This window comes from Balearica regulorum, chromosome 1 (assembly GCF_011004875.1).
Source record: "Balearica regulorum gibbericeps isolate bBalReg1 chromosome 1, bBalReg1.pri, whole genome shotgun sequence".
Taxonomy (NCBI): Eukaryota; Metazoa; Chordata; class Aves; order Gruiformes; family Gruidae; genus Balearica; species Balearica regulorum.
The window spans coordinates 214,195,342-214,221,717 of NC_046184.1; the positions used below are offsets into that span (position 1 = coordinate 214,195,342).

Sequence of the window (26,376 nt, forward strand, 5' to 3'; positions counted from 1 at the left end):
GCATTGAAAGCCTGCTCAAGATGCACTATACAATTATAGAAATATTACCACTAGCCTGTAGAACTGGACATTTATAGATGGGTTAAAAGACAGCAGAATTAGAGGACTACGAAATACTGAATCTAAGAGTGGTTGTTAGCAGGTAATAGGATAGAGGAACATTGTATCTGGCGTATGATAGAAAGATAGTACGTAAGGTAAAGTTGATGAAATACAGCTGAGGAATAAGACCATGATTTACAGCAATATCTATACTATTATTTGAAGTGTTCCCTTCAAAATAAGTTATTCATCTTCCATATTCTGTGGGAATCTGGCAATGCAGATGTCAGAGCTGATGGTTGCCTGCGGTTACACATGCACAGCTTTCATGAACTCTTCAGTGCCTGTGACCAAATGCAGCATCTGGGTTTTCCAGTCTATGCTGCTTTGCTTTACTCACATCCCTTTTTTCCTTTTCTGTTTTCTTTTAGCCTTCTTTTGTTTGGGCTCCTCAACCCACAGAGAATTCCTTTCTGCCTGCTCGGACCTTTGTGGCTGATGCTTTATTGCTGACTCTTCATTAGCTCCTTCCACTGGCTTTCCATTTCTTGCTTTTCAAGCCCCAAAGTATCGCTCAGACCTTTGTCCTTTACCTTGTTCCCTGTAAGCCTTCCAGTTTGCCAGTAATGCCAGTTGCAGTGCCACCTTCCCCTGCAGGCACTCCTGTCCTGATGGCTTCAAGTTTGTGATGCCCAGGTTTGCCATGTTTGCTAACCCACCTCCTCCACATCCTTGCTGAAAAAAACATTTCAGCCATTTGTCCACAAGAAGCTAGTTTATCCCCTTGTCCAAGTAAAAAAAACCCTCATAAACAACAAATTTATGGGTTGGAAGTCATTTATGTAGTCAAAAAGCACAAGTCAAGGTGGTTCATGTCATTTTATAATAGCATCTAATAGTGTTTGGGTGCCTCCACCATTTGTAGGTGGAGCCTAGAGAACTGGCTGAGGCTAGAGGACTAGCCTGAGTGTCACCATGGCTGTTCCATGCCTTTTCCATTAGCAATCCTAGCTTTTACTTAAAATTAACTACAAGTTCTGTAGGACCTCAGATCTGATTTTTTTTGGACTTGCAGTAGCCCTTGAGGAAGTCCAGCCTACGTACCTTCTCAGTGCTTTGCAAGCAGGGGGAAACGAGCTCACTAAAGAGCATGTCATTGGTGCAGTCTTTAGGGTCTGAGGAACTGTGATTAACTGTAGCCACTATGCACTTGAGATACCAAGTGAGTATAGCTCAGTGTCACCATCATGGCTGAGCCTTTTGTTGGCTACATGGGTAGTTCTGTGGTCCCTGTCAAAGAAGTCATATCTGAGCACTTCACGTGAATACGTTTATCCTCCCACTACCTGGCTGAGACAGGACAGTGCTGGCAATCGGACTGGTACCGGTGTAGGCTCTGCGACACAAAATGAGCAGGTCTGATTCCCTCCAGCAGCAAGCGGTTTTATGAATACACAGTGTGGATCTAACTCACATCGGAATTATACCAGCGCGAGTCTGCTGAAGTTAACAGATTTATTCTAGACTAACGTTACGTGTACTGCAGATCAGATTCTCTGTCATACAGAATTCATTATACCATCAAGTTCTCCTCTGGTCAGACCCGGTGATAACTATGCAAGTTACTATAAAATATGGTGCAGTATGTGAAATAGCTCCACAGTGAAAATTGCTACGGTAACATACAATTAGTCTGTGCATTGACACTGAATAGCAAAAGAATGTTGAAACAAAATCCAAACTCTTCAGGAACAGAGACATTTAACATCTCTGAGAAATACCTTGCAGCAGCACTTGTCAAATTCCTTTTCAGCTGTAGTTTCCCCTGTGCATGGATGCTGTACTAGTTTTTTTAAGGAACACTGTTGCTCAAGGGCTTACCTTTTAAAATGTCTTTCAGTGAATGCTAAAAATAATTCTGTCATTGTTGTTAGAGACTTGGAGTGCTGGATCAAAAGTTGATTAAAATATTTAGCACTGTAGAGATAATTTTCTACGTTCTAAAATTGCTGATATACGTAGCAGGCCTCATTATTGAAACTTTTTGAACCTTGATACATTCTCAAACACTTTGTCTTAGTTTAGATGGAAATCTAAATTTTCTTTTCATTTATTCCTGTGCAATCAGGTACCTCCCACAGAGACAGGAGTAGGATTTTTTGATTCTGAGAGCAGCTTCATTGCTATGATGTAGGTGCCTCAGGGGTACCGCCAGCTGATGGAAGAAAAGGTGAAGGAGAAGATCCAGAAGGAAGGGATGGCATCTCGAGGCTTCTGCAGACTCTATTCTGGCTTGGGCTTCCTCGGTAGAATAATTAACCGCATTCCGATCACGTACACTTAGGTAGACCCAGTAAAATGAATAAATTGTCTTTACATCAATTTGGCTTCAGATGTTTTATTGGTGATAATATCTGAGGTTCAAACAAGCCAGTTTAGCTCTCTCTGTCCAGGTTATGTCAGCTGGTCTGTAAAGTTAAACTTGTAAATTGGGCATGCTTGATGTGAAACTTTAAACACAGTGTTACTTTCGACCTGAACACTGTTGCAAGTATTCCCAAATAGCAATTTAAAGCAATTCTGTGAAAGCATTTCCAATTCCAAGAGAACATAAACATATGGAATAGAGTATAATGGTTTATATTTTCATTTATTTAATATTGTATACTAAGTATATATTATATACTTTTGTTTTCTACACCATATGCATGTGACTGAAACTGGTGAAAAATAAAATACTTCCACGTGTGCTAATGACATAAAGTCATGGCACATCCATGCACTATTTTGTAAAAGTTCTCGCATTTTCTCAGACTAGGAGTCTTCACAGAAAAAACTGGTAATTACACTTGTCATCCTCTCACTTGGCTACAGCTGCAAAGATATAATACAGTAGCAGGCTCATGTTTAAAATGGCATTGACTCAACCGTAAGCCCCAAAGGTCACCATCATTAAAATCTAGGGCATGAGTTTTACACATGTCACTAAGATCATGCAGATGAAGAAAATAATCTACAGGGAAAGAGATTTCAGGAGCTTGTAATTCTCCTAGCTTTCAAAGCACTGATTATATAATGCCTAAGCTAGTGAGGGCTGCAGAAAATAGAAATATATGAAAAAGAAAGCAAAAATTATGTATGAGGTCAGCCGAGGCTAATAGCACTTGTGTTGTAAGGTCAAGGCTGTCCCTGGTCTTCAGTGCTCGGACTTTCTCACGATTTCCTTCATCCAATAGGACAACATTCAGCATTATTATTCATATGACAATGACACATAACAGGGAACTGGCAGATGGAGCTGCTGAGCCTCTCTCCATCATATTTGAAAGTCATGGCAGTCAGGCAAAGTCCCCAGTGACTAGAAGAGGGAAACATCACACTCATTTTTAAAAAGGGTGAAAAGGAGGACCCTGGGGACAATTGACCAGTCAGGTAGTTACATAAAACCTGGTAAGGTCATGTAACAGATCCTCCTGGAAGCTGTGTCAAGGCATAGGGACTACAGGGAGGTGATTGGTGACAGCCAACATGGCTTCACAAAAGGCAAATCGTGCCTGACTAATCTGGTGGCCTTCTACAATGGAGTGACTGCGTTGGTGGATAAGGAAAGAGCAACTGATGTCATCTATCTTGACTTCTGTAAGTCCTTTGACATGGTCCCACACAACATCTTTGTCGCTAAACTGGAAAGATATGGGTTTGATGGCATGGTGGGTTGACCTTGGCTGGCTGTCAGGTGTCCACCAAGCCACCCTATTGCTCCCCATCCTCAACAGGACAGAGAGAGAAAATACAATGAAATCTTGTGGGTCGAGATAAGGACAGGGAGATCTCTCAGCAATTGCCATCACAGGCAAAACAGGCTCAGCTTGGGGAAATTAATTTAATTTATTGCCAATTTAACACAGTAGGATAACGGGAAATAAGAACAAATCTAGAAACACATTCTGTGATTCTATGATAACACTGAAAAAAAAGGTGCTTGAATGCGTGTTTGTCCAGGCAGTGACATTAGCTCCACACCAGCCTGAGGTTAATGTATGCACTTGTCTAACTGCACGTAGGATTCAGCTCACTTTGGCATCTCAGAGTTACAATTATTTGTTTCCTTGGCATATATTGATTCCTGTGCTATGTATTGACTCTCATATCTCTTGCTTGTCATTTCATATATGTTCTATGCAATATCCAGATAAGCGTTTGTACTGTCTCCCCGCCTCGAGCTCCCCAAAATCCTTCAATATGCTGCCAGTACCTCTGACACTGCTTGGTTTGTGTCAGGTAACAAAATGTGACCCACTGAATCAGTTGCTTTAAATCCATATTGGACTATTTCTTGTAGTGTCCTTGTTTTTCGTGGGATTTTTGATTGTGTGTGCACCTGCATTATAATCGAATGAGAAGTTGTAAAGTTTTCAAATTTTAACAGATTAATAGTAGCTATTACATGGGAAGAGATGTACTGTAGCTGTGTGTGCAAAGAATATAGAGCTAGGAATTAAGAAGTATTTCGTCACTGATTACAAAATGGCAAGGGTGGCACAGAATGATCTGTGAATACCTAGAAAGAGAGTATGAAGAGGAGGGGGGTGAAAAATAAAAAAGAGAGTTGTAATTGGTATAGTAGCCTGTAAATTATGAAGCACATCATCTGACTAATAGTCAGGAAATTTTCTTTTAAGATCCATCTCTCAGCTTGACCTCACAACAACCAGGTCAGACAAAAGTCCCAGACTGGCGGGTAAGATACAATCTTGTAGGAGTAGAGGGAGAGGTTGACTGTTAAGAAGAACCTGATAGACATTTTGCCACTGATTTAATTATGATCAGGTTTGGGCATAATACGTTACCAAGGCAATTGTCTCTTAATTACTGAGTTCTCACAGGGACAGTACAATGAAAAACAAACAAAAAAATCAGCAGAAATGTTTGATCTTTTCTACCACAACTGCAAATGACTGGTTTTGATATAGAAATGATTGGGAGATATTATATGACCCATAGCATATGATTTTCATTTAGATGATCCTCATGGTCCTGGCAGCAAACTGGAGAGTCTCTAAGGGGAAAAGGAGGAGACAGATAAGAAGAATATTCCTAAGAATATAATCATTTACAATTTAGTGAACTAGATTCTGATCTACCTAATACCTTGGCTTCAGTGGAATTTATTTTGGATTTACATTGGTGTAAACAGGATCATATCTGATCCACATCTGGATCACTGAACCTTATTTAGCCATGAGAAATATATATGGTATTTCCTGTAATGTGGGGTATATTATGTCGCTGTAGTATTTTTCTAAATCACCTATCTTGAAACTTACTCAGCCTGTTTTGGAAGGGCAGTTAATAGGGAAAGAGGAAATTTTTTAATGTAATGTTTGATGTCTTTCTTTCAAGGGTGACTTCCAACCTCCATCAGACTGTGGTTTCATTCTAATTTAAATCATTAAATTCAAGGGAGGACAAGGTAATCCATCCTGAAGAAAAAAAATAATCAATACAAGTAGGTGTAATTAGTAGTACTTTCCTCTGGTAAGTCAATGGTGTAGAAAGAACTGAAAAACCATTGCAGACTACATTGTTCTTCCTAATGTATTGTGACTCCCTCACAGCTTTTATAATGAAGTTGTTTAGATCTCTTCTAGGAATGATACGTCTTTTCTCTGGTTAAACATACTGACAGGCTATAATATGCCATGACTAATTTTGTCTATCAAGAAAGATCCAGACACACAGACTCATGTGGGCAGCAGGAGTTTTAATTTTCTTATTTGTTGAAAACCAAAATAAGCCTTTGATGAAGTACTTATTTCACACTTCATGTTTTTACTAAGTTTATTACATGTATTTATAGGTGTAAATCCTTGGGGATATTCTGTCTAAATCTGAACTTGCTTCCAGTCCCTGGGAGGCTAGGTACAAAGATTTGTGTGCTATATGTGCTGTCGATTGCTCCTTTACATTCATTCTGATTTGCCAAGAGACTAGTCTTTTCTTGACAAGTTTAGTAACATAAATTAGAAAAAGGAAATAGTAGTAGCCAAAAGATGAGAACATGACTACTCCATGTGTTTCAGTTTCTCCACCAGCCAGGTTATTGGTTTCATAAACTTGATCTAGTGGGAGTTGGCGTAGCATACATAAGCATCTGAAATAAAAAAAAAAAAAAAAAAAAAAAACAAAAAAAACCCAACAACCAAACAACCCACAATTCTTTTTGGAGTGTTCCTAAGCTTCATCTTTTCTGGATGTTGATGTAGAAGCAGATGTTTGAACAATAATATCTTAACACAATCTTGCACAGATTTTGTCTGACGATTTTAAATACTCTCATTAGTTCAGAATGCTTTGCTCTGGATGCCTGGCAGTTTTGGAGTACTCCACCCACTTCCTTTTCCTCCCCTTTTACGTCTTGCTGGAATCCTCTTTCCAGTCTTACCTTAACTTGTCCAGCCTTGATTATTGCCTCTATAATTGCATCAGAGCAGTATCTGGGCAGGTTTTCAGAAATGCCCAGCATCAAATGCTTAGGGAAAAGCGTAGGAACCTGGTATGGGATTGTTCAGCCTGGAGAAGGGAAGGCTCTGGGGAGATCTGATTGCGGCTTACCAGTACCTGAAGGGGCCTACAGGAAAGATGGTGAGGGACTGTTTATCAGGGAGTGTAGTGACAGGACAAGGGGGAATGGGTTTAAGCTGCAGGAGGGTCGATTTAGATTAGATGTTAGAAAGAAATTCTTCCCTGTGAGGGTGGTGAGGCACTGGAACAGGTTGCCCAGAGAGGTTGTGGAGGCCCCTGGCTCCCTGGCAGTGTTGAAGGCCAGGTTGGATGGGGCTTTGGGCAACCTGGGCTAGTGGAGGGTGTCCCTGCCCATGGCTGGGGGTTGGAACTAGATGGGCTTTGAGGTCCCTTCCAACTCAAACCATTCTATGATTCTATGATTCTATGTGCATGTATAGAGTAGCCTTCACAGCTACAAGAAAAAAAAAACCAAAAATGAGGAAGGTGCCCCCCTTGCATTTTTCCATATAAAGAGGCACAATTCTCCTTCTTGCTGCTGCTAAGGTCCCCATGACTCAAGCTGTGTTTCCCTAGAGCTGTGAGGAATCAATGTTGGGATAACTCTGACCCTGGCTCAGAACTAAATGATCGTTTGGCATGCTTTGTAGGTAGAAACCCTTTTGGAATCAGCAGAATATTTATCAGTAACTCCAAGTTAGCTAAGAAATAGAAATACTATTGATACTTGTGCATGGATCCTTGTTTGATTTGCTAGAGGTAGTGGTCTCTAATGAAGGATGTCTGTAGCAACAGCCAAAGACAGCTTCTGGAGAGGACGAATCAGAGTTTCTTGATTTATTTGGATACAAATGTTATTAATCTACCAGCCTTCAATTCTGAATGGCTAATTATCAGACATCAGTGGTGTGATACAAACTTTTAATTAACGCAAATTCTCAGAATCCGTTGGTTCCCATTGGGCTGCAGAGTGAAGTTTAGAGTTACTACAAACTTTGGTGACTGTACTATGTATATAGATAATAAATCCCCTCCATGCAGTTTTGTGTTTCATCCACAATTTTGACACCTTTCATCATTATGGGGAGGCCGTTTGACTAGACAAGTCCCTCATCACAAGCTGTACTCTGTCTTCTGTGGATGATCTCATGGAGATCCTAAGTCTTTTAGAGGGAAGAAGAAAAAGAAGGTTCTTTTTGCACTGAAGGACACTTAGGTGTTATGTCACTTCACTGGAGTTTTTAATACTGATTCCTAAAAAAAAAATGGAGTTTCGTCCAAGACAGAAAGATGATTGTCACCACTTTTTCTCCACATTAAATCTTGAACTCTTTAAGATGGAGGCAGCATTTTACCTGAAGACAACGATACACTGTCTGCCTATGTAGTGACTAAAGAAAAGCAATACTTTGGGCAGGTTTGTTAAAAAATGTTTCATAGATCTAATAATCTGTATTTATCCTCCCAATGCAATAACCTTAATTTTTCATCTGTGTTTCCTAAGGAAATAAGGCTGAAATAACTGTGTTGCCTATCTGCCTGACACCCTGTACATATTTTTTTTAGCTGGTGGCCAGTTTCAGCTGCTTAATGGGGGAGATCAGAGGTCTCAAAGATACCAAATTTCTACAAGTTTTGAAGGAATTGGAAACTGGGTAGAGGAGCATGATCTAAATTAGTGCCTTTGTGGAAGAAAGGACAAGGAGGATTACACTGATGCCCGTTCTTTTTGTCAGTAGCCTGCAGGTCAGCCAAAACATGTGTGCTACCAAGCAGCCATCAGAAAGCCACACATTATTACTTCTGCTGCTTTGGAAATAGCTTGTTTGCAAGAGTCACGAAAAAATTATCTCTAGAAGGCTGGGTTCCAGCCATAATCTTGGTCAGGTATTCTCTGTAGTTCCGTGCTTTCTCTCCTCACTCCATTTGAAGGAGTCAAATCTTGATCTTTTTAGAAAGCTGTCTCTTGGCCAGCCATCCTACCCTGCCACAGCAGCATTGTGTTCTGTTTGGATTTGGCAGTTGCAGAGAGACTACACAACTGCTGGTACACACTGCCCATCATGCCTCGCTCATGGGAATAAAAGGTTATTCAAGGTGCATCCTCGGTCTCAGCAAATATATCTCTCCAAATGATAATGATCCTGAATGCATGCAATATGTGTCCATCAAGAACAGAACCAAAATGGACAACAAATCTTGAAGAATTCTTGTTACTGTCATCCAAACCATTTTCTTTTAGAAGCTAAAACATTTAAGCTCAGCCATCCATTTTAATTGCCACCACAAAACCCTGTGTGCCTTACTGGTCTTCTTTTTTGCTGCTCTTGTGTTAATCTCTGTACCACAGCAACGCTTTTACCAAATCTTTCAGATCTCACACACACATATTCCTAGCTAGAGGCAGGATTGGCCTAGAGAAATGAAGTTCGTGTGTACTTAGTCACAAATCTTTGTGCTCAATTTTGTTTTTGTTACTTCAGAGTTCAGTATTTTAATGTACAAATCAAGCACAGGTCCTTTCATCATTTCATTACCTTTAATTATAGTCATAATCATCTTAATATGGAGTCCTGTTATCAGATGCTCTTAACTAATTAATGCTGTAAATTACTTGGAGAATGTAGGGTGAAAGTTGCTATGCAATAAAAAATATTATTTATGTTTCTGGCTCTCAGTGTATACCAGATAGATTATTTTAAAAGCATCATGTCCCAAATAGGGAGAGTATCACTTTACTCCTCCACTAGACACTGTGCAATTACACAGAAGCTTTTGAGGTTTGTAACTGGCAACTTTACTGCTATGAATTTAAAGAAATTGAGTGTAAATTCCCTGCTGCCCAGAGTTTTTCCATGAGGTCAGGCCATCTCTTGGCCCAGAAGATCCCATCAGAGTTGAGTCCATGGCTTCACTTCAGGGAGCAGTTTGGTGCTTTGCCCATGAATCTTCCATAGGAGAGAGGTGCAGAGAAATTTGGGCATCTACTTCCACCCTCCCCTGGTTTATATGGCTTACAAGATAGGATAGCTTTAAGGACAGTTTGGCAGGGCTTGAGGAGTTCAGATTTGGCTGATGGGGGGAAATCAGGGATGGTCCAGAAGAGAATTTATAGTTCAGAAGAACAACTGTGGAAGAGTTGAAGAGAGTCTGGTCCTTCTGTCAATGATCCTTTCTTCAAGGCTAACCTTCCCCTGCCTCACTCTTGCTCCTTTTCTCTGTCTTCATTTGTAATTTTTCAGTGTGATATGTTTTTTTCTGGCTGCACTTGAATGTTCCTTACTGACTGTATCCGCAAACCCTGCTCATTTGTTTTTCTCCAGTGAAGCATCAAATACTGATTAATCTCACTGCATCCCCAGCTTCTAAAACTTTCCTTAGGAACCATATACTGCCCGCACTGTGCACAAAACTGCCGCTGACATCAAGAGTTACCTTGCAGATCAAGGCAAGTATTGACAATACAGGAGTTTTGCTGCATATCAAGGGCAGTGTATCTCTGTGGGAGTTTCTGCACATTTCTTTCCAAATGGTTACACTGACAGGGAGGTAGGCTGCTAGATTCGTAACAGCAAATACCAATCTGTCCCTGTCATGCTTTGATCACTGGAACTGAAGAATAAAGAAAGTCCTGCCTGGTTTCCACTATTAAAGTTACCCTCAAGTATTAAGGTATTATTTTGCAGAACATGAGTTTTAAAATTCCAACCTTACTAAAGTCTTTCCGAGTTTTGCAGTTCTCTTCAGCAGAGTGAGGCCTTCATCCTTCATGCAGCAACTGTCTTGTTCTTTGGCAGGCATGATGGCCTTTCAGGGATGAGTTAAATGATTCTTTCCTGTAGTTTGGATATCAATTTGGTAAATATGTGAAGTGCTTTAGGAACCTTTAGGATAAAAATAAGTAATCCAAAGTTCTATGCATAAACATATTCTGTGAAACTTAAGCCTTGTAGCTAAAAATACCTAGTCATTATTCATTTAAATCATGTTATTAAGTAATTGTGCTTCTACTTCAGAAATGTAGTTTTTGAAAGAAGTTCCCTCACAGTAGACTGAGTAACGTGTTATGTTAACATTCCTAAAACCCTCCAGCCAGTTATTCATCCTACTGTTTAATTTACAGCCTGTGGTTTATGGTGGGTCCATTCCAGACCGTACATCATTCAGCTAGGGGGTAGGGGAGGCTCTGGACTATGAAGAGAACAAAAAAAACCCCAAACCTTTATCACTCGTAGTTCTTGAGTTACAGATAATAAAATATATCTTTATGATAATCTCTTTAATTAAAAAAATTTTGTCACCCTCATAGAGTTGTGCCAATTGCTACTCGTAGCAGATAGTAAACTAGTTTTAACAAGATTGTCCCTAAAAAAGCAAGGCAGTGTTTTAATACGACTCCATACTGAACTTGATTTGTTCTGTTTAAAAAGAGTTAGAAAGGAGTATAAATTGTATAGCAAATGCTTCCAGTATGAAGCCAGTATAAATTGTTTTGCTCAGTGAATAACTACCAATGTTTGAAAAAGAAGTTTCATATATAGTTGAAATGTATATTGTCAGGATACTTGAAGGTCATATGAAATCCCCTTTCTACACTAACCAGTTGTTTTAACTCTAGTTCGTTGACAATGCACATATGAAATTATTGTTTATTGTTTTGATCACACTGAAGCCCTTGATAATATATAGGTGTGTGCATGTGTGCACTGTCTTCATAAGTTGCTGATCTTCATTTCTAAATCATGCCATGCTCACATTTTGTTGAACAATATTATAAGAAATTATTACTTTATTTTGACATTTTTCCTAGGAAGCTCTCCTAAACTGCTTTGGAGAATGTCAAGAGCACTTACAGAAAGTAATGAAAAGAACCTTAGAAAATTCATCTTTCATGATAATCTGACTGAGCTTTAAAGTCGCAGACTTCATGCCAAAGTGTTATCTGCGTGCACTGTCACTCTCTTGAACAGCCACATGCTATGGGAATCTTCAGCTAATATTGGACTTCAGTTAGTGCTAGGACTATGTATCTCCAAAGTACATTATTAAACAATCTGAATGCCTGGCTTCAGGGGTTGGCACTAATATCATTAATTCAAGGTTTGATTTTAAAATTTTCGTGGTGAATTTTTCCGGGTCACAGAGGTCACTGAGTGGCATAGTGCCACGGACTAAATGGGAGATGGTACGTAAGTTCTGTTTGTGCATGTGAAAATCTCCCTATTGGCATACTTAGAGCTATCAGCAATCCAGTGGCAGTTTCACACATGGGCAGTTTGTAGACTTGTGCCTATGAAGTATGACTTGCAGAAATAGATATACCTCTTTCTAACTATTTCCTATCTTGTGGGCTTGACAATAACTGCTGTATAGCCTGGTACAGTGTTTTTTCTCAGTTTCTCCTGAACTAAAGAAAACCACAAAAGACACTAGGATAATAAAGAATAATTCTGGTACAACTTTTTTTTGCAGTTTTTTCAGAAAAGCTAGGGCAGTCTTTTTGTTCTACCAGAAACCTTTTTCATAGAATTATAGTAGCATAGAATCATTGAGGTTGGAAAAGACCTTTTAAGATCATCAAGTCCAACTGTAAACCTAACACTGCCAAGTCCACCACTAAACCGTGTCCCTAAGCACCACATCTACACGTCTTTTAAATATCTCCAGGGATGGCAACTGAACCACTTCCCTGGGCAGCCTGTTCCAATGATTGACAACCCTTTTGGTGAAGAAATATTTCCTGATATCCAATCTAAACCTCCCCTGGTGCAACTTGAGGCCATTTCCTCTTGTCCTATCGCTTGTTACTTGGGAGAAGAGACCAACCCCCACCTGGCTACAACCTCCTTTCAGGGAGCTGTAGAGAGTGATCAGGTCTCCCCTCAGCCTCCTTTTCTCCAGGCTCAACAACCCCAGTTCCCTCAGCCTCACCAGTGCCCAGTACAGGGGGATGGTCACTGCCCTGGTCCTGCTGGCCACACTATTGCTGATCCAAGTCAGGATGCTGTTAGCCGCTTTGACCACCTGGGCACACTGCCCTCTCCATCCACTCTGCCCCAAGCCTGTAGCGTTGCCTGGGGTTGTTGTGACCCAAGTGCAGGACCCAGCACTGAGCCTTGTTGAAACTCATACAGTTGGCCTTGGCCCATCAATCCAGCCTGTCCAGATCCCTCTGTAGAGCCTTCCTGCACTCAGGCAGATCAACACTCCTGCCCAACTTGGTGTCATCTGCAAACTTACTGAGGGTGCACTCAATCCCCTCGTCCAGATCATTGATAAAGATGTTAAAGATAACTGGCCCCAGTACTGAGCCCTGGGGAACACCACCTGTGACCGGCTACTGACTGGATTTACCTCCGTTCACCACAGCTCCTTGGGCCTGGCCATCCAGCCAGTTCTTTACCTAGAGAAGTGTACATCCATCCAAGCCATGAGCAGCCAGTTTCTGCAGAAGAATGCTGTGGAAATGGTGTGAAAGGCTTTACTAAAGTCCAGGTAGATAACATCCACAGTTTTTCCCTCATCCACTGTTTTATTTATTCATTTTAGTTTAGCCCTTTTTCCAAGATGAAAGTTGGTGGGCAGCAAGCGTCACTTGAATGTGTGATGCCAGAAAAGGCAATACCTCCTGGTAGGGAAACAAAAAAGTTAAGAGCAGGAATTAAGAAAAGATCAAAATCTTTTAACTGTAACATGTTTTTTCTGTCCTTATAACACTGCATACATTTGTATACATCTATCTGTCTGTAACAAGGCAGCGCTATACAAACCTACATTCAGAATAATAGGGTAAAAAATTAACATCAGAACATCTAGAAATGTCTTTATGATCTATTTATATTTTGGAGTATGTGTATTTATAATTTTGTTGATATTTGTTACATTCTAGAGATTTATATCATAAAACATAGAAGCAAAAAAAAAGTATGTGATAACTGAGACTAACCATAAATGAGACTCATCATGCATATTTCCTCTCAGAAGTGTGTTGCCAGAGGGACTGTATTAATTAGCGCTGAGATATTTAGGGGTGGAGGTGTTATGAATAGACAGACAAACATACACACCGGATCAACGTTGCCCTCCGTCGTGGTACTTTTGTGAACAAAGTGCAGCATTGCTGAGTGGTGTCTTGACAGATTCATAGTTTTGATTTTCTTTTAGTGGCCTCTTCAAGTGTTAATAAAAATATAAAAGTTTTATGTCTGTTTCAGAATTATGTGGAGTGCAGCCTTCTGCCATCATGCTTCCGAGAATGTCAAATAGAACCTGAAGGGAAAGGTCATGGAGCCCAGCTCTCACAAATCACATTCCCGTGCCAAAGGGAATAAGGTTTTCCACCTGTGCAGAGAGATTTTACACTTAACTGCTCCCATGGTTTTCACCAAAGGAAATCGGTCAGCTTTTGTATACGCAGTGGATGGGGCGGGGGATGTAGGTATTAATCACTGTGACAGACATCATGTCAGTCACAGCTGTCAGATAGAATTGTCACCGGTTTATGTTGGGCTTTGGAGGTATTTAACAGAAGTGGCTTTGTTAAAACTTTAAAGGCAGCAAAAAAAAAAAAAAAAAAATTAAGAGGATGGGGGTAAGGAGCGGGTAACAAAGGAAAAACTGGCAAACTAGTTGTGTACTGTGCAGGGCCTCTGTTTGGTGGCACCTGGGTGGCAGCATGTACAGAAGTTGATCCAAAGTCATGAAAAAAATCTGCATTTGCCAGCAAAGACTTGAAATAGTTTATTTCAGTTGCTGCCAACATGAAATTTCCCCATTTCTTTCTCTAGAGTAAATAATTAAAATCATTAGTGCTTGTTGGCATTGTGCTACACCACATCATGTCACATTCCATAAGCGCTTTGCTGTGAAATAATGGAATTGTGCGTTTCCAGAGACTGATTCATTCACAAGCCCGGGACACGTACAAATGAAAAAGAAAGGGACAAACCCCTCCCTCGGATGGCTGTGCTGTGCAGCTCCCTGGTGGCTCTGGGAATTACATGCTCCTCAGAGGTCGGAATCCAGACCCAAAGCTTGCGAGTTAACACTGAATACAGTAAATTTTTAAAATGTTTTTGCAGCATGTTAATCTTTCACCCTGACCACTGCGAGCGCATACCTTGTCCTGTCATGCAGTCGAACTGCGTGGAAGTTGCATCGCTTCGTACTTGCAAAAGGACGGTTTCTGGATCGTCACTGCTAACAACATTGTAAAAATTATATAAAACAGACTATTTCCTCAGCTGCTATAAATAGTCAGCTTGGCTGATGGAGCTGGGGATCTGTCAGTCCTGTTTGTTTGTGTACAGCTAAGGCACAACAGCACTTCAGTTTAGAGAAGATTTTTGAAGGGCATAAGCAAAATAGAGACTGTTCATTTTATTTTTAGGGAGAAACAGGCAAAGATCAGGTCTATATTTCAAAGCTTTGCCAATATAGGTATATGAAAAAGAAAGCCAACAATATTTGAGAGAGCTGTGCTGGCAAAATCCTGAGTTTATTTGCTATTACAGCAGCCAAAGGCACCTTTTTGGATGTACTTTAGTCTGGGGAACTGCTTTACACAAACAATTCAGAAATTTGCCGGTGTAACTATACCAGCTAATCATGTCTGGTTTGGACAAGGCTGAACTGTGTGGTTTTCTGTTTGTGTATATATTTGTCTCCATATGTTACTGTATGAAAGAACCACACAACAGACACAGGAGACAGCATACGCAGGGAAACCAGTTAAACTCTCTCTGTACGAAAGAGTTCCTCAGTGCCTCAAGTCAATAAACTGCAGACTTCAGAGAAATGCGCCACATTTCTTTCATGAAGGATAACCTTAGGTGTAATAAAAGTTGTCTTTCTTAAATGTGCAGTGGCGTGGCGGCAGCGAATCTGAGAGTTATTTCCATTTCTCTGGGCCTTTTATGCATGAGGGATGGCACCCAGCTGCTTGTGCTGAGCCTGTGCAAGTTGGACACCACTGGAAGGAGGCTTGTGAGGGGTGATCGTTCCAGTGACACAGGCATTACCTAATCCCCAGCCACTGGGATATCCTGGCTGACTGCAGATGAGTTTTAGGGTTTATATAGCATACGTTGCAATATATAAACCATGGGCAACTGAATATAGCTTTTGACACTTAAAAAAAGGCAGACATTTTCAGAAGTACCGGCTTCCTACATCTCTTAGAAAAGAGAGAGCTGCGGGCTCCCAGTTCTTCACCAGGTAGGTTGCAATTTTAGGCACACATGTTTAGAAACATTCAATGAGTGTGATGTGTAGCAACTCAAAATCAGAGCACGGATATGCCATCCTTTGCTCACGTCAGTGGATTTTCTTCCCTCACATTAGGGTGTTGTCCCCCAGTAAGATGCAGTGGAGGTGGGTTGTCCTCAGTCACTTAGCTGGAAGGGAGCTCATGGAAGCCGTCAGTGCTGTCAAAATGGCACAGCAAAGTGATCTGAGCACCCTCCTGAAAATTAAGAGAGTTGTAATTACGGGTTTCCAGACATGAGAACCCAGACTTGAGGCGTGACGGCAGCATGTCACCAGAGTGGCGAGGCTCACAGTCAGGTTTGATGTTTGGGGCCTTTCTAAGAGGTAAGGAGCTATAATGATGCATTGTTATATATAGAAATATATGTTTGTTTGTTTATATTCCTTGACCAGAACGGGCAGCAGTTCAACAGCTTGAGCCTTCCATGGCTACTATTGCCACCAGTGTATACTGTCAGCGTAGTTAAAGGTGTTCCTTTTCAGTAAGTCCAGCAGAAGATCTGGAGTCTCCAGGACTGCAAGAAAATTCGCTTCGTTGGGCACTGTAGAGGCTGCTTTCGCATATTTCCAGTAACTTATTTAAGAACTTAAATATGTTATTTAAATTTAAGTAACTCATTTACACTCTGCCGGATATTCTGGGGTTTTTCCTCTTTCCTCCATGTTTAAGGCAATGATTCTTCATAAACTGTCAGAGTCTAAATAGTAATCATCTGCCTTGATTTTGTTAGTTCGTGATTCCTTTTTATTAAGTTAAATAATGAACACCATGGGTTAAAAGTCTGCATATCATCATAGAATCATTTAGGTTGGTAAAGACCTTTAAGATCATCAAGTCCAACCATTAACCCAGCACTGCCAAGTCCACCACTAAACCATGCCCCTAAGCACCGAATCTACACGTCTTTTAAATACCTCCAGGGATGGTGATTCAACCATCCTTTGACAGTGACACGGACCTTTTTGAAAGCATTACTTTTCGGGCGTTCAATTCTATCAGGTACATACTGGTGAAAAAACAACCACCCAGAGCTCTCGTTGACTATCTACAGCCAAAGCCTGACAGCCTAGCATCAAACAAAAACATTGATTTCAAACCCAAAAGTCAATATTTTGCTTTTGCAAAGGCACTTTGGCACTTGAGAGGAAAGCTTGCATGTAATGTACACATCTGATGAGAAAAATACAGCGGAGATGGCTTGTTTGGACTTGATTTGGTGTACCTGTTTTTTCCTATAGACAGTAAAAACAATGAAGTGTTAATCTGTGCAGCTAGAGAGGAGCTTCAACTAGTTTTATGTGTGCACCTGTACCATGCAGGTGGGCCTGATTTTTGCTGTCATTCATCTAAACAAATGAGCTTACTTAAGTATGTTTCAGAATGAAGTCCTCATAGTTTATAAAGCCTAGACTTGTCAATCAGTGCCATTTTATCTGCTGTGTGGTTTCTAGGCCCTCCATTTCCACTTGCTACTGGTTTCAGTTTATTTGCAAGATGAAGAATGATTGCAATTTTTGCACAGTGTACAAAAAGGAGGTCAAGTTTAGATTTTGATAGTTATAGTCTTTTTTCACTGGTCCTGCTATAGGTAGCTTTACCCACAATGTATAAAATAGCTACAGTTGATGACTGGAGATATTCACAGGGACGCTGTAGGAAGTGTTGTCATGAAATTTTTCTACAGTTTTTATGTTCTGCAACTTCTTTTTGGTATCCACTAAAAAAAAATTTGCAAAGGCTATTGCAAATTCAATGTCCAAGTTGCACATTTAGATGAACACTCAAAACTATTTACATTTGTATAGCAATTTTCTTCTATTAAATAGTTTCCAATGCTTGTAGGACTTTTCTGGACAAAAGACTACACCAAATTTACAATACAGGTGAGCACAGGAAGGTTTTTCTTAGGTTTTTCTCAGGTTTTTCTCAATCATCCATATAACACAGACGGTTGCATGTCTATCCATATAGCATGATAAAGAATCAGTGAGATAGAAGGCTGTAAAGATTGGGATTCAAGGAGCTCAACTTTGAGAAGACTCTGAACCAGAATACACTCCAGAATCAGGACATCCACAGTGCTGCTTTTAACTGCATGGTGAGGACTACGCTCTTTTCTGGTGAGAGTCCTTGATGGAACAGCAGCTTCCTATTATGCTGTTACTTAAAATAAAATAGAGAAAAAACATCAAGGTAGCTTCCTATTTTTGTTTTGTTATCTAATGGAGATTATACATCAGTTTTCTGTTTTCATTTATGATGCAGTGTCATTTTGTGGCTTAGCATTTTGAAAACCAGCAGCATAAGATGTTGCTACAGAAAAAAAACATGTATTTCACAGCATGGTACAAACACTCCTCTGGACGGTAGGAGAAGCTAGTCTTAAATCAAATTCAGTGGATATTCTTCTGAAGGAGAGACTCAGTTGCTCAAATTGTAGCACTAATTCCAGTTTTTAAGTGTTAGTGAGGGAAGACGGACATCTCTGTGGAGATAAATCATCTGAATACTGAGTGACTTGTTTCACTCCATCTCTATCACCATCCTGTGGGGTGGCTTCCTCATTAGACTACCTGACTGTCCCATGTAGACAGATTCTGTTGTACGACATTCCTTGAAGGAGGAAATTCTCCTCTAGATTGCAGAATATCAATAACAGCCCTGAGATGGACCTACTTGATACGACAGAGGTGCCATCTTTGCACATTGCTTCAGCTCGGTCCAGATGTTGCACATTTAGCTTGATTCTATGCAAATGAGAGAAAAGCTTGGTCTGCAGTTGATCCGGGCTGTCACCAGAAGCCACCGAGTTACCCTTTGAGCAGATAGCGTCTCCCATTCTGATTTCTCTCCTCCTATTTTTCCATTATCTGCCAACCTGGGGGTGAAATATTCTGCTTGCTTTTCATTTTGCAGATGCTGTCGTTGGCTTGCCATGTGTCCAGTAGGGAACCTGTTTCTGGCAAGCTGTCTCAATTTTAACAGCAAACTCTCTGTGCCCCCTAGAAGGGTGCTGGGGAAGACCCAGTTCAGTCTTTCACAGTTCACCTGACCTAAAGAGGCTCATCAGATTAACGAGTGAAGGCACCCCAGCTTCCATACCCAGTGGCACCCAAAGGGACAGGGAGCCTGTGAAGGTCATTTCAGCTGGCTGGTGGTGTGAGTGTACATCTGCAGAAGATTGAAACATGGTCCTGGAGCCAAAGTAAGGCTCTTAGCTGCTCTGTCGGTTGAATGCAGAGTTCATTATTATGAAAAAAATTGTTTCCTCTGCAATGGCAGGGATTTCTCTGCGTGTGGGTATAAGCACGATTGCCCAAAGTCACACTACCAAGTTAGTCATCACAGCTACTGTGGAGTTTAAGTTCAAAGGAGCAACGAGTGATTCATTCCACCTGGCACTATATACAGTGAGTAAAGAGAAATATTTCCTGTAGCTAACCCAGACACCAGTCAGGCATCAGGCTGTCTGAATATGAGCAGACATACAAATGACAAATGTGTGGAGGAACAGGAGAAGCTGGGAAAAAAAAAGATGAGAATGTATCTGAGGTTAACACATTTGCCCTGAACACAATCCCAAAACCTAATGAATCAGAAAGTGTAATTGTTACATAGACTAATTTCAAAACAGTGCTACTTATTAAAGATTAAGGGAAAGAAAAGGAACATGAGGTTCAGACCTTTTATTTAAATTTTGTCATATTAGCTCCTCATTGGTAATCTTTGTATGGTTCACATTTATTCAATTCTTCATTCACGGGATTCTGTCAAGGCTCTCTAATGTGTGCCAAGTGCAAGCTTCATTAACTGAGTTATCTTTCAGCTCTGCTTTATCTGTGGTTACCAAGCCAGTGTTAGCCAATGACATTTTAATGTTAAAAAAAAACAAACAAAAAAGCAACACAAAACCAACTTGATTTCTATTGATGTTTTATGCAATCAGATTACCAGTGTTTCATTACACTTGAATACTGATGTATTTCATGTTTGACACACTTTGGAGACCCATTAGATAAAATAAGGCTTACAGAGGTGTTTGTTAAGTTCTGAGCTATTTTGACTTCCACAGTGCCACCCTATCTTCTAGAAATGTTGAACTTTATCACCGGACCCTCTTTCATTGTCCCCTGGCATCTAAGGCTGGGAGGACTCCTTTGCTGTTGACAGATCTCTTGTGCTGTCCCTTCAAGGCAAAAATCATCCTATAGGCTGTGTTGCTTGATTCTGGAGATTATTAGAAATTTGGAGGGAGGAGTGTTGTTTTACAAGGTGTTTGTTTTATTCCTCAGTACTTTGTTAGCTTAGCTGGTCTTTCTGAATAGCATATGTCAGGTTTTTCATGCCAGCAACAAGTAGAAAGGGAATGATAAACTCAGTTTCTTTTTGGAAACCAAGGAGGAAAACTGCAAGGAGGAAAATTTTGAAAATTACCTCTTTTTGAGTAAGCCAGGTAATTACTCTCTCTGAGTACTCCAAATAGTCACAGTTAGTTCCTTAAGAAAAGTCTGGGGAACCTAGTACAATTTGTGCAGAGGCCACAATGTCCTGCTTCTCTATAAAGCATGATGAATTCCTGTGGTGCTGTTGTCCCAATAACAGCTTGCTGTTAGATGCAGAAAGCTCTACCTTACTTCCCCGGTATCCCACCCGAGTGGTAGGATCTGCAAAAATTCAGTGCTGCCTAAGCAACTCTAACTGTACAGTGTTTATATATAATATATATAGCAGGATAATCAGAGCATCTTCCCGCTGTGTAAGATACATGCACATACATGATGTAAGAGAGGCCCCACAGCCAGCATTAAGGTTCTCCTTCCTGCACGGAAATATAACCACAGACTTTATATCTCTCAACCATTGCGGAACAAGTTAAAAAGAGCGTGTTCAAATAAGGGGACAATTGCAATTTTAGAAAATCATGAAAGAATTCTCTTTGTGGGATTCCCTTATCCTTTGCAAATCCATAGGATCTTTGGCAACCGCAGAGGGTAAGAACCTCAATAGTTTTCTCACATCAAGAAAATCCTGCACAGCTGCAGTAATTTTCAGTAGGAAGATTTCGTAGTTTGTGCTTTCATCTACACCTTTTTTCTAATGTTCCTTAACTTAGAAGAAGAAGGAAAAAAAAAAAAGATAAGGTGGCAAGGGAAATAGTTGCTAATCCTAGTCAAGGTATATTAAATTCAGTAATGCTCAGACATGACATAAGTGTTCAGAATTTGTATATGAATAAAATTAAAAATATTCTGGGAGGAAAAGCTACCTAAATGTCAGAAAAAGAAATACAAGCTATAAAATCCTGTGAAAAATCCCATAGACCAGAGTAAGATAGATGTGCTGTCTTTACTTAGCAAAGAAATCACAGAGGGTATGCAAATAGAGAATGAAAATGACACTTTTTTACTTGATTCGAAAGCGTTATCCATAATAGCATCTGCAATGTGTCTGCAATAATAGGGTGTAAATTAGAATTTACATAACAGATCTTTGGAAACAGGCTCTGACTCAGAGTCTGAAAATGGTGTCTCCGGTAGGGAAAGTCAACCGATAGCGGGAGAACTTCACAAAACACCTATTACATATTCCAGGATTTACCCACTTGCCCCCCTTTCCTGTTTGTGCAGAGTATTCATCTCAGGCATCAGTTGTAATAAAAACTCAAGTAATTGATCTTGGAAACCTTTGGTATGTTGCTCCTGATTAGACAAGTCATTTTCTCTGGGATGAATTAAGTTCTTGTGAACCGTGATAGATTGACAGCCCTAAAAACTGGAAATCCTCTATTTATGGCCAACTCCCTCAGCCTGGAATTAATATGCTGTTCCTATTTCCCTTTGTCTGCAAAGCAGACATGTTCCTGTAGACCGCAGGTTTTGGTGCGTTCTCTGCCTGCCTTCCCGTCTTCTTTCTGCCTCTAGCAATCATGGCTGCTGTCTGTTGAGTGGGAGAATGAGTCACTAATTTAATTAATCCAGCAGTAGGATTCTTCCACTGTCGTTTTTATTACCTCCATGGTCAGGGCTTCAGTTAAGCGACAATCCCCAATAATATCCAGGCCAAGGATGGTTGGATGCTTTGATTCACATGGCACTGTAGAGCTGAGGTCAGACCTGGTTTGGTTCTGATATTCCTCGTTCCTACAGTCCATGGTCATTGCTCTGTCTTTCCCTTTAGTTTACTGGCTGATGTACAGACTTTTTCAGGGCTAACTAGTGTTAGATCAGTCCAGTATGGCATTATTAATTTTAGATGAGCTAAGTCGGACTTCTGAATATTCCATTCATAGTCCACGTGTAGATGACCAGTATGGACCTCTTTTTTTTGAGCTTGTATTGTACTGATATACAACAGAGAGAACAGCACTTTTAAGGTGTTCCTCTGACCTTGCTCAGAGTATAAGGTAAATGGATTGAGACCCTAAAAGCACTCAGTTCTCCCCATAGAATGTACACCCCGGTCCCATGTCTAACCTAACAAAGCCAGAGGTAGATACACATTCAAACACAATAATGGCACCTTAGTAATTAAAACCTTCTAATTTTTTTTTGGTAGATCACCTCCACCACCCTAAGGTTTTGGTATAATCAACCGTAGTGAATGGTAAGGTATTGTGAGTCAATACAGGGTGAGGAGGGAAGGGATGGGCTGTATCTCACCAACCATTACATTTTATCTTATGCATCTAAATATCCAAGAGGTAACAGAAATACTGTAAATGCTTTCCCTCTTCCTCTCCTGAATCCAAGTCCTAATCCAGATTTCAAAAGTGTCATTAGATGTCATGGCAATTGCTGATACCATTCATTGTAATTTAGGACTGTGTGCAGTTCATTCAGTTCTGAGCTCTCTAATTACAGAGCACATTCGTGTCAGTTTTTCATGATACAGAAGTCTGTCCGGTAAGTATTAGATTGATATAATTTACATTTTTTGTCAGATAAGGCATCAGATAAGTGTTGTGCATTAATGACTTACAAGCATAAACCTACTAAAATCAGAGAGAAATAAGTTTCCTGTATGCTGAACTGTCAGTCTCCCTCCAGTTCCATCAAATATTTTACTTTTAATTGGTTTCCAGAAAATATGTGAAAAAAATCCTTGATACTTAATTAAAAAACTAAACACACCAATATAATCAGCATTAGGTTGGTCTTTCTTAAATGTTTGCATTCCTCAATCTACCTTCTTTGGACTCTTGGCTAATAGTTTTGAGTTTTAACCCACAGCAGGCATATCACTCATCTTTGCATCTTTCTGCACTATATGTTGTTTCATTTTCCTGACACCTCAGTTTTTATGCCACATACATTCTTTACTCAGTTTGAGTACGTCTCTAACAATACAAACTATTGGATTTTGTTAAATTGTGTAACCCTGACACAGTTTTATGGCTTTCCCTAAACTCAGTCTATGATTAAATGTATTCTCAGTCTTCTTGTTGACCTAACTATTGAAAGTTCTCTGGCAAAACAAGCAGAACAAACTTCACTGGGAGCTGTATATCCATCATAAAATTTCTCTAAAGTGTTATCTATCTGGGCTGGTTGTATTTTTCATGCTTTATCACAAATCAGTGTCACAGATAGATTGCAGTTTGCAACCTGCAGTTGTTCATCGGAGTTAACTTGGTTGTCAGGACAGCCTTCTTGCAGTGCTTTAAGCTTTCATAACTTTTGTGCATGAAACCAAACTATTTTTCTAGCCGGCTGGGGGATCAATGCATGTGTTATTAGACCATATGGAACAAGGCTGTGTTACCCTTTTGGGTTTGGTTTAGGAGATGTGGCATCCCAGTCTTCATATTTTTCAGGAGTGCCTGCACAGAAACGAATGCAGAGCAGCTCAAATCACGAACCTTAAAAAATATTTTACTTCTGTTTTAGACCATCCTCCAAATCTTCAAAATCATTCAAGACTTAGAACTCCACCACCTCCAATATCACATGCTCACACCCCAAATCAACATCACGCGGCCTCCATCAATTCCCTAAACAGAGGGAACTTCACTCCACGCAGCAACCCCAGCCCAGCTCCTACGGACCACTCTCTTTCTGGAGAACAACCAGCCAGCACTCAAGAGCCAGCCCATGCTCAGGACAACTGGTTACTTAACAGTAACATCCCACTGGAGACTAGGTACGTCATTTTCTTTAGTACTTTACAATGTGCTGATTGTGTGTGCGAAGGATGTTATGGAAAATACACACATCTGTATAGCTAGCTGTTCAGTTTGTGAACTATTGTTTGGCTTATGCATTTTAAGTTGTATTTATTATTCCCTGTGGTTTTTTATTTGGACTAGGAGAAGAGGAAATTGCTCTTCTTTCATAAACTAAAAATATTGTCTTTAACAGCTGCTCATAAGGTTATTTTCCTAATTTAAAATTGGAATCAGGATCATAGATTAAAATGTTCTTGGTTTTCTTTCTTTTATTTTCCTTTAATGTCTTTTCTTCCTATGTGGTAGGATAAATCAATATCCTATTTAAGAAACTGAAATCAGTCAATATATTGAAAAGATTTAGCCTTCTAGCTGTGCCTCATCAAGCAGATATACTTTTGTAGTACATCATTCAGGAAAGGCTGATCTTGTTTTACCTAATGAGGAGAGGTCAGCTGCTGCATTTTACTATCGTACAACATCGCTCCAGCAAGCATGAAACACTGAATAGCAGGGCATCAGTCAATTAATGGTGTTTCCATTTAGCTCTTAAATTCTTTTCCACCTATGCAACGCACAGAGGGTGTGACAAGGGTGCACGGAGTTGTTCTAGTTCATAGTTTTGTTTAGATTCTATGTAGGTTCTGGAAAAGGGAGTTGTCAAACTCCCTCAGCCTCAGTCCTCCCATCTGATGGTGAGTGCAGCTACTTCTTGCTGTCCCGCTTGAAACTCAGTTTTTACATTCTCCAGAGGTTTTGCTTCACCATTTCCTTTGCTCCGGAGAAACCACTGGAGATGCTGGAGTCATTAGCTCCCATACATGGTATCTTTTTCAGTCTGGAGAGAAGTCTTCCAGGCCTAACATGGTGCACTTAGCTGCCTTTTTCCCCTCATTTGTCTCATCTTCTCCAAAAAGAAAGATTTTAGACAGCAAAAAACATATACTAACTGAAAACTGAGACAGTGGCCAAATTTGTCGCATTACTGCCTGTAGAAATCTCGCTGAGATCAGTGGTAGCTGTGTCTGCATCCTGGGACAAAATGTACCCAGTTTTGCCAGCTTCTGCTAAGAAAATGTTTTTATAAATATAAGCGCATCTGTCGATCTTTTTGAGAATGAGCTATGTCTGCTGGTCCTCTCAAACTTCCAAAACAGACCTCAATATCACATTTTATGGCATTTAAGGATAATTAATTTCTCTGCGACTGCTTGATTAAAAAGACCCAACTAAGAAGCTGGATCCAAGAGATTAAGACAAAATTATAAGCAAGTACTGCAAGTGTGATTTGGCAACAGTTTCAGTAATTACATTGTGTTACTAATGCTTGAGCATATATACTCAAGCATTGACTTTTATATGTTATTTCTTTAAAAAAACCCAAAACAACCAACGTTAAAAAATACATCGGCCTCATTCCTGCAGTCATTTTGTGAATAATGTTCTATAATTCTGGAGGAAGACCTGTGCCTTTTTCTAAACCAAGTTTTAAATTCTTTGGAGAAGACATAATATACTGTTTTAATAGTGCCAAGACATCCTCATATCTGACTGGAGTCTCTCAAAACCTTACAATTGAGAAAGAATGTCCTTGCTGCTGGATCAGTGGAGGAATGTCACAGATAAAAGCTCTTTGCTGCAAACATCCTGTCCCCATTTGTCCAATTCTGGTGGCGATCACAGAGGGAGATGGAGAGACAACCCTACCACATCTTAATAAATGCAGGAGTTCATAGACAGAACAATTATCTGGCGAGTCCTGGACTGTTCATGTTAAATTGCAAATGAGCACATCCTTAAAAACTGTCCCCATTTCTTCTCCACAAAATCATTGTGGGTGAAAATTTTTAAGACCTGAAGCAGACTGTTCTTTCAGCAAGTTGGGTTGATCATACCATTGCTATTAACCAAACTGGAAATTGGAGGCCTACCTGCATGAAGAGATCTTTCTGCATCATTTGATGATTTCACTTGCATCACAGATCAGTCACACTTGTAATTGATCCTCAATTTAACCATTTTATTCATTGGATGGAAAACAGGTCATTTCAAGACTGATGTTGTGGATTTTGACACACTGGTTGGAATGGCGTAATTTTGCCCAGTGTCTCTTCAGAGAACAAACATGTTGGAAAAGAATGTGTAATTTTATGCCAAACAGCAAATGAGTGCATCTATAGAGCATGACAGACAGGCTTTTGTTCCTTCACTAAACAACATTAAGAAAATAAAATGTGTTATAATGGTGTCATAATGCAAAGAGGCTGTGCTGCCTAGATGATCAGTAAATCTGTGACAAATCTCCACTCTAACAGTCTGCTCTTCTGACATGCAGAGGTCTTCCATTTCCTTCGGTGGGAATTCTGTAGACATAAAC

The 26,376-nt window shown here is 40.1% G+C and overlaps 1 protein-coding gene across 5 annotated transcripts in view; it reads left to right on the top strand.

Moving 5' to 3' along the window:
* TENM4 (teneurin transmembrane protein 4) overlaps nucleotides 1–26,376 on the top strand; it is a 610,330-nt gene that overhangs the window by 370,749 nt on the left and 213,205 nt on the right. For all 5 annotated transcript variants that reach the window (XM_075742510.1, XM_075742514.1, XM_075742513.1 and 2 more), the window contains one exon: nucleotides 23,722–23,974. In XM_075742510.1, coding sequence (XP_075598625.1) covers nucleotides 23,722–23,974 — 253 coding nt within the window. The remainder of the gene's footprint in view (nucleotides 1–23,721; nucleotides 23,975–26,376) is intronic.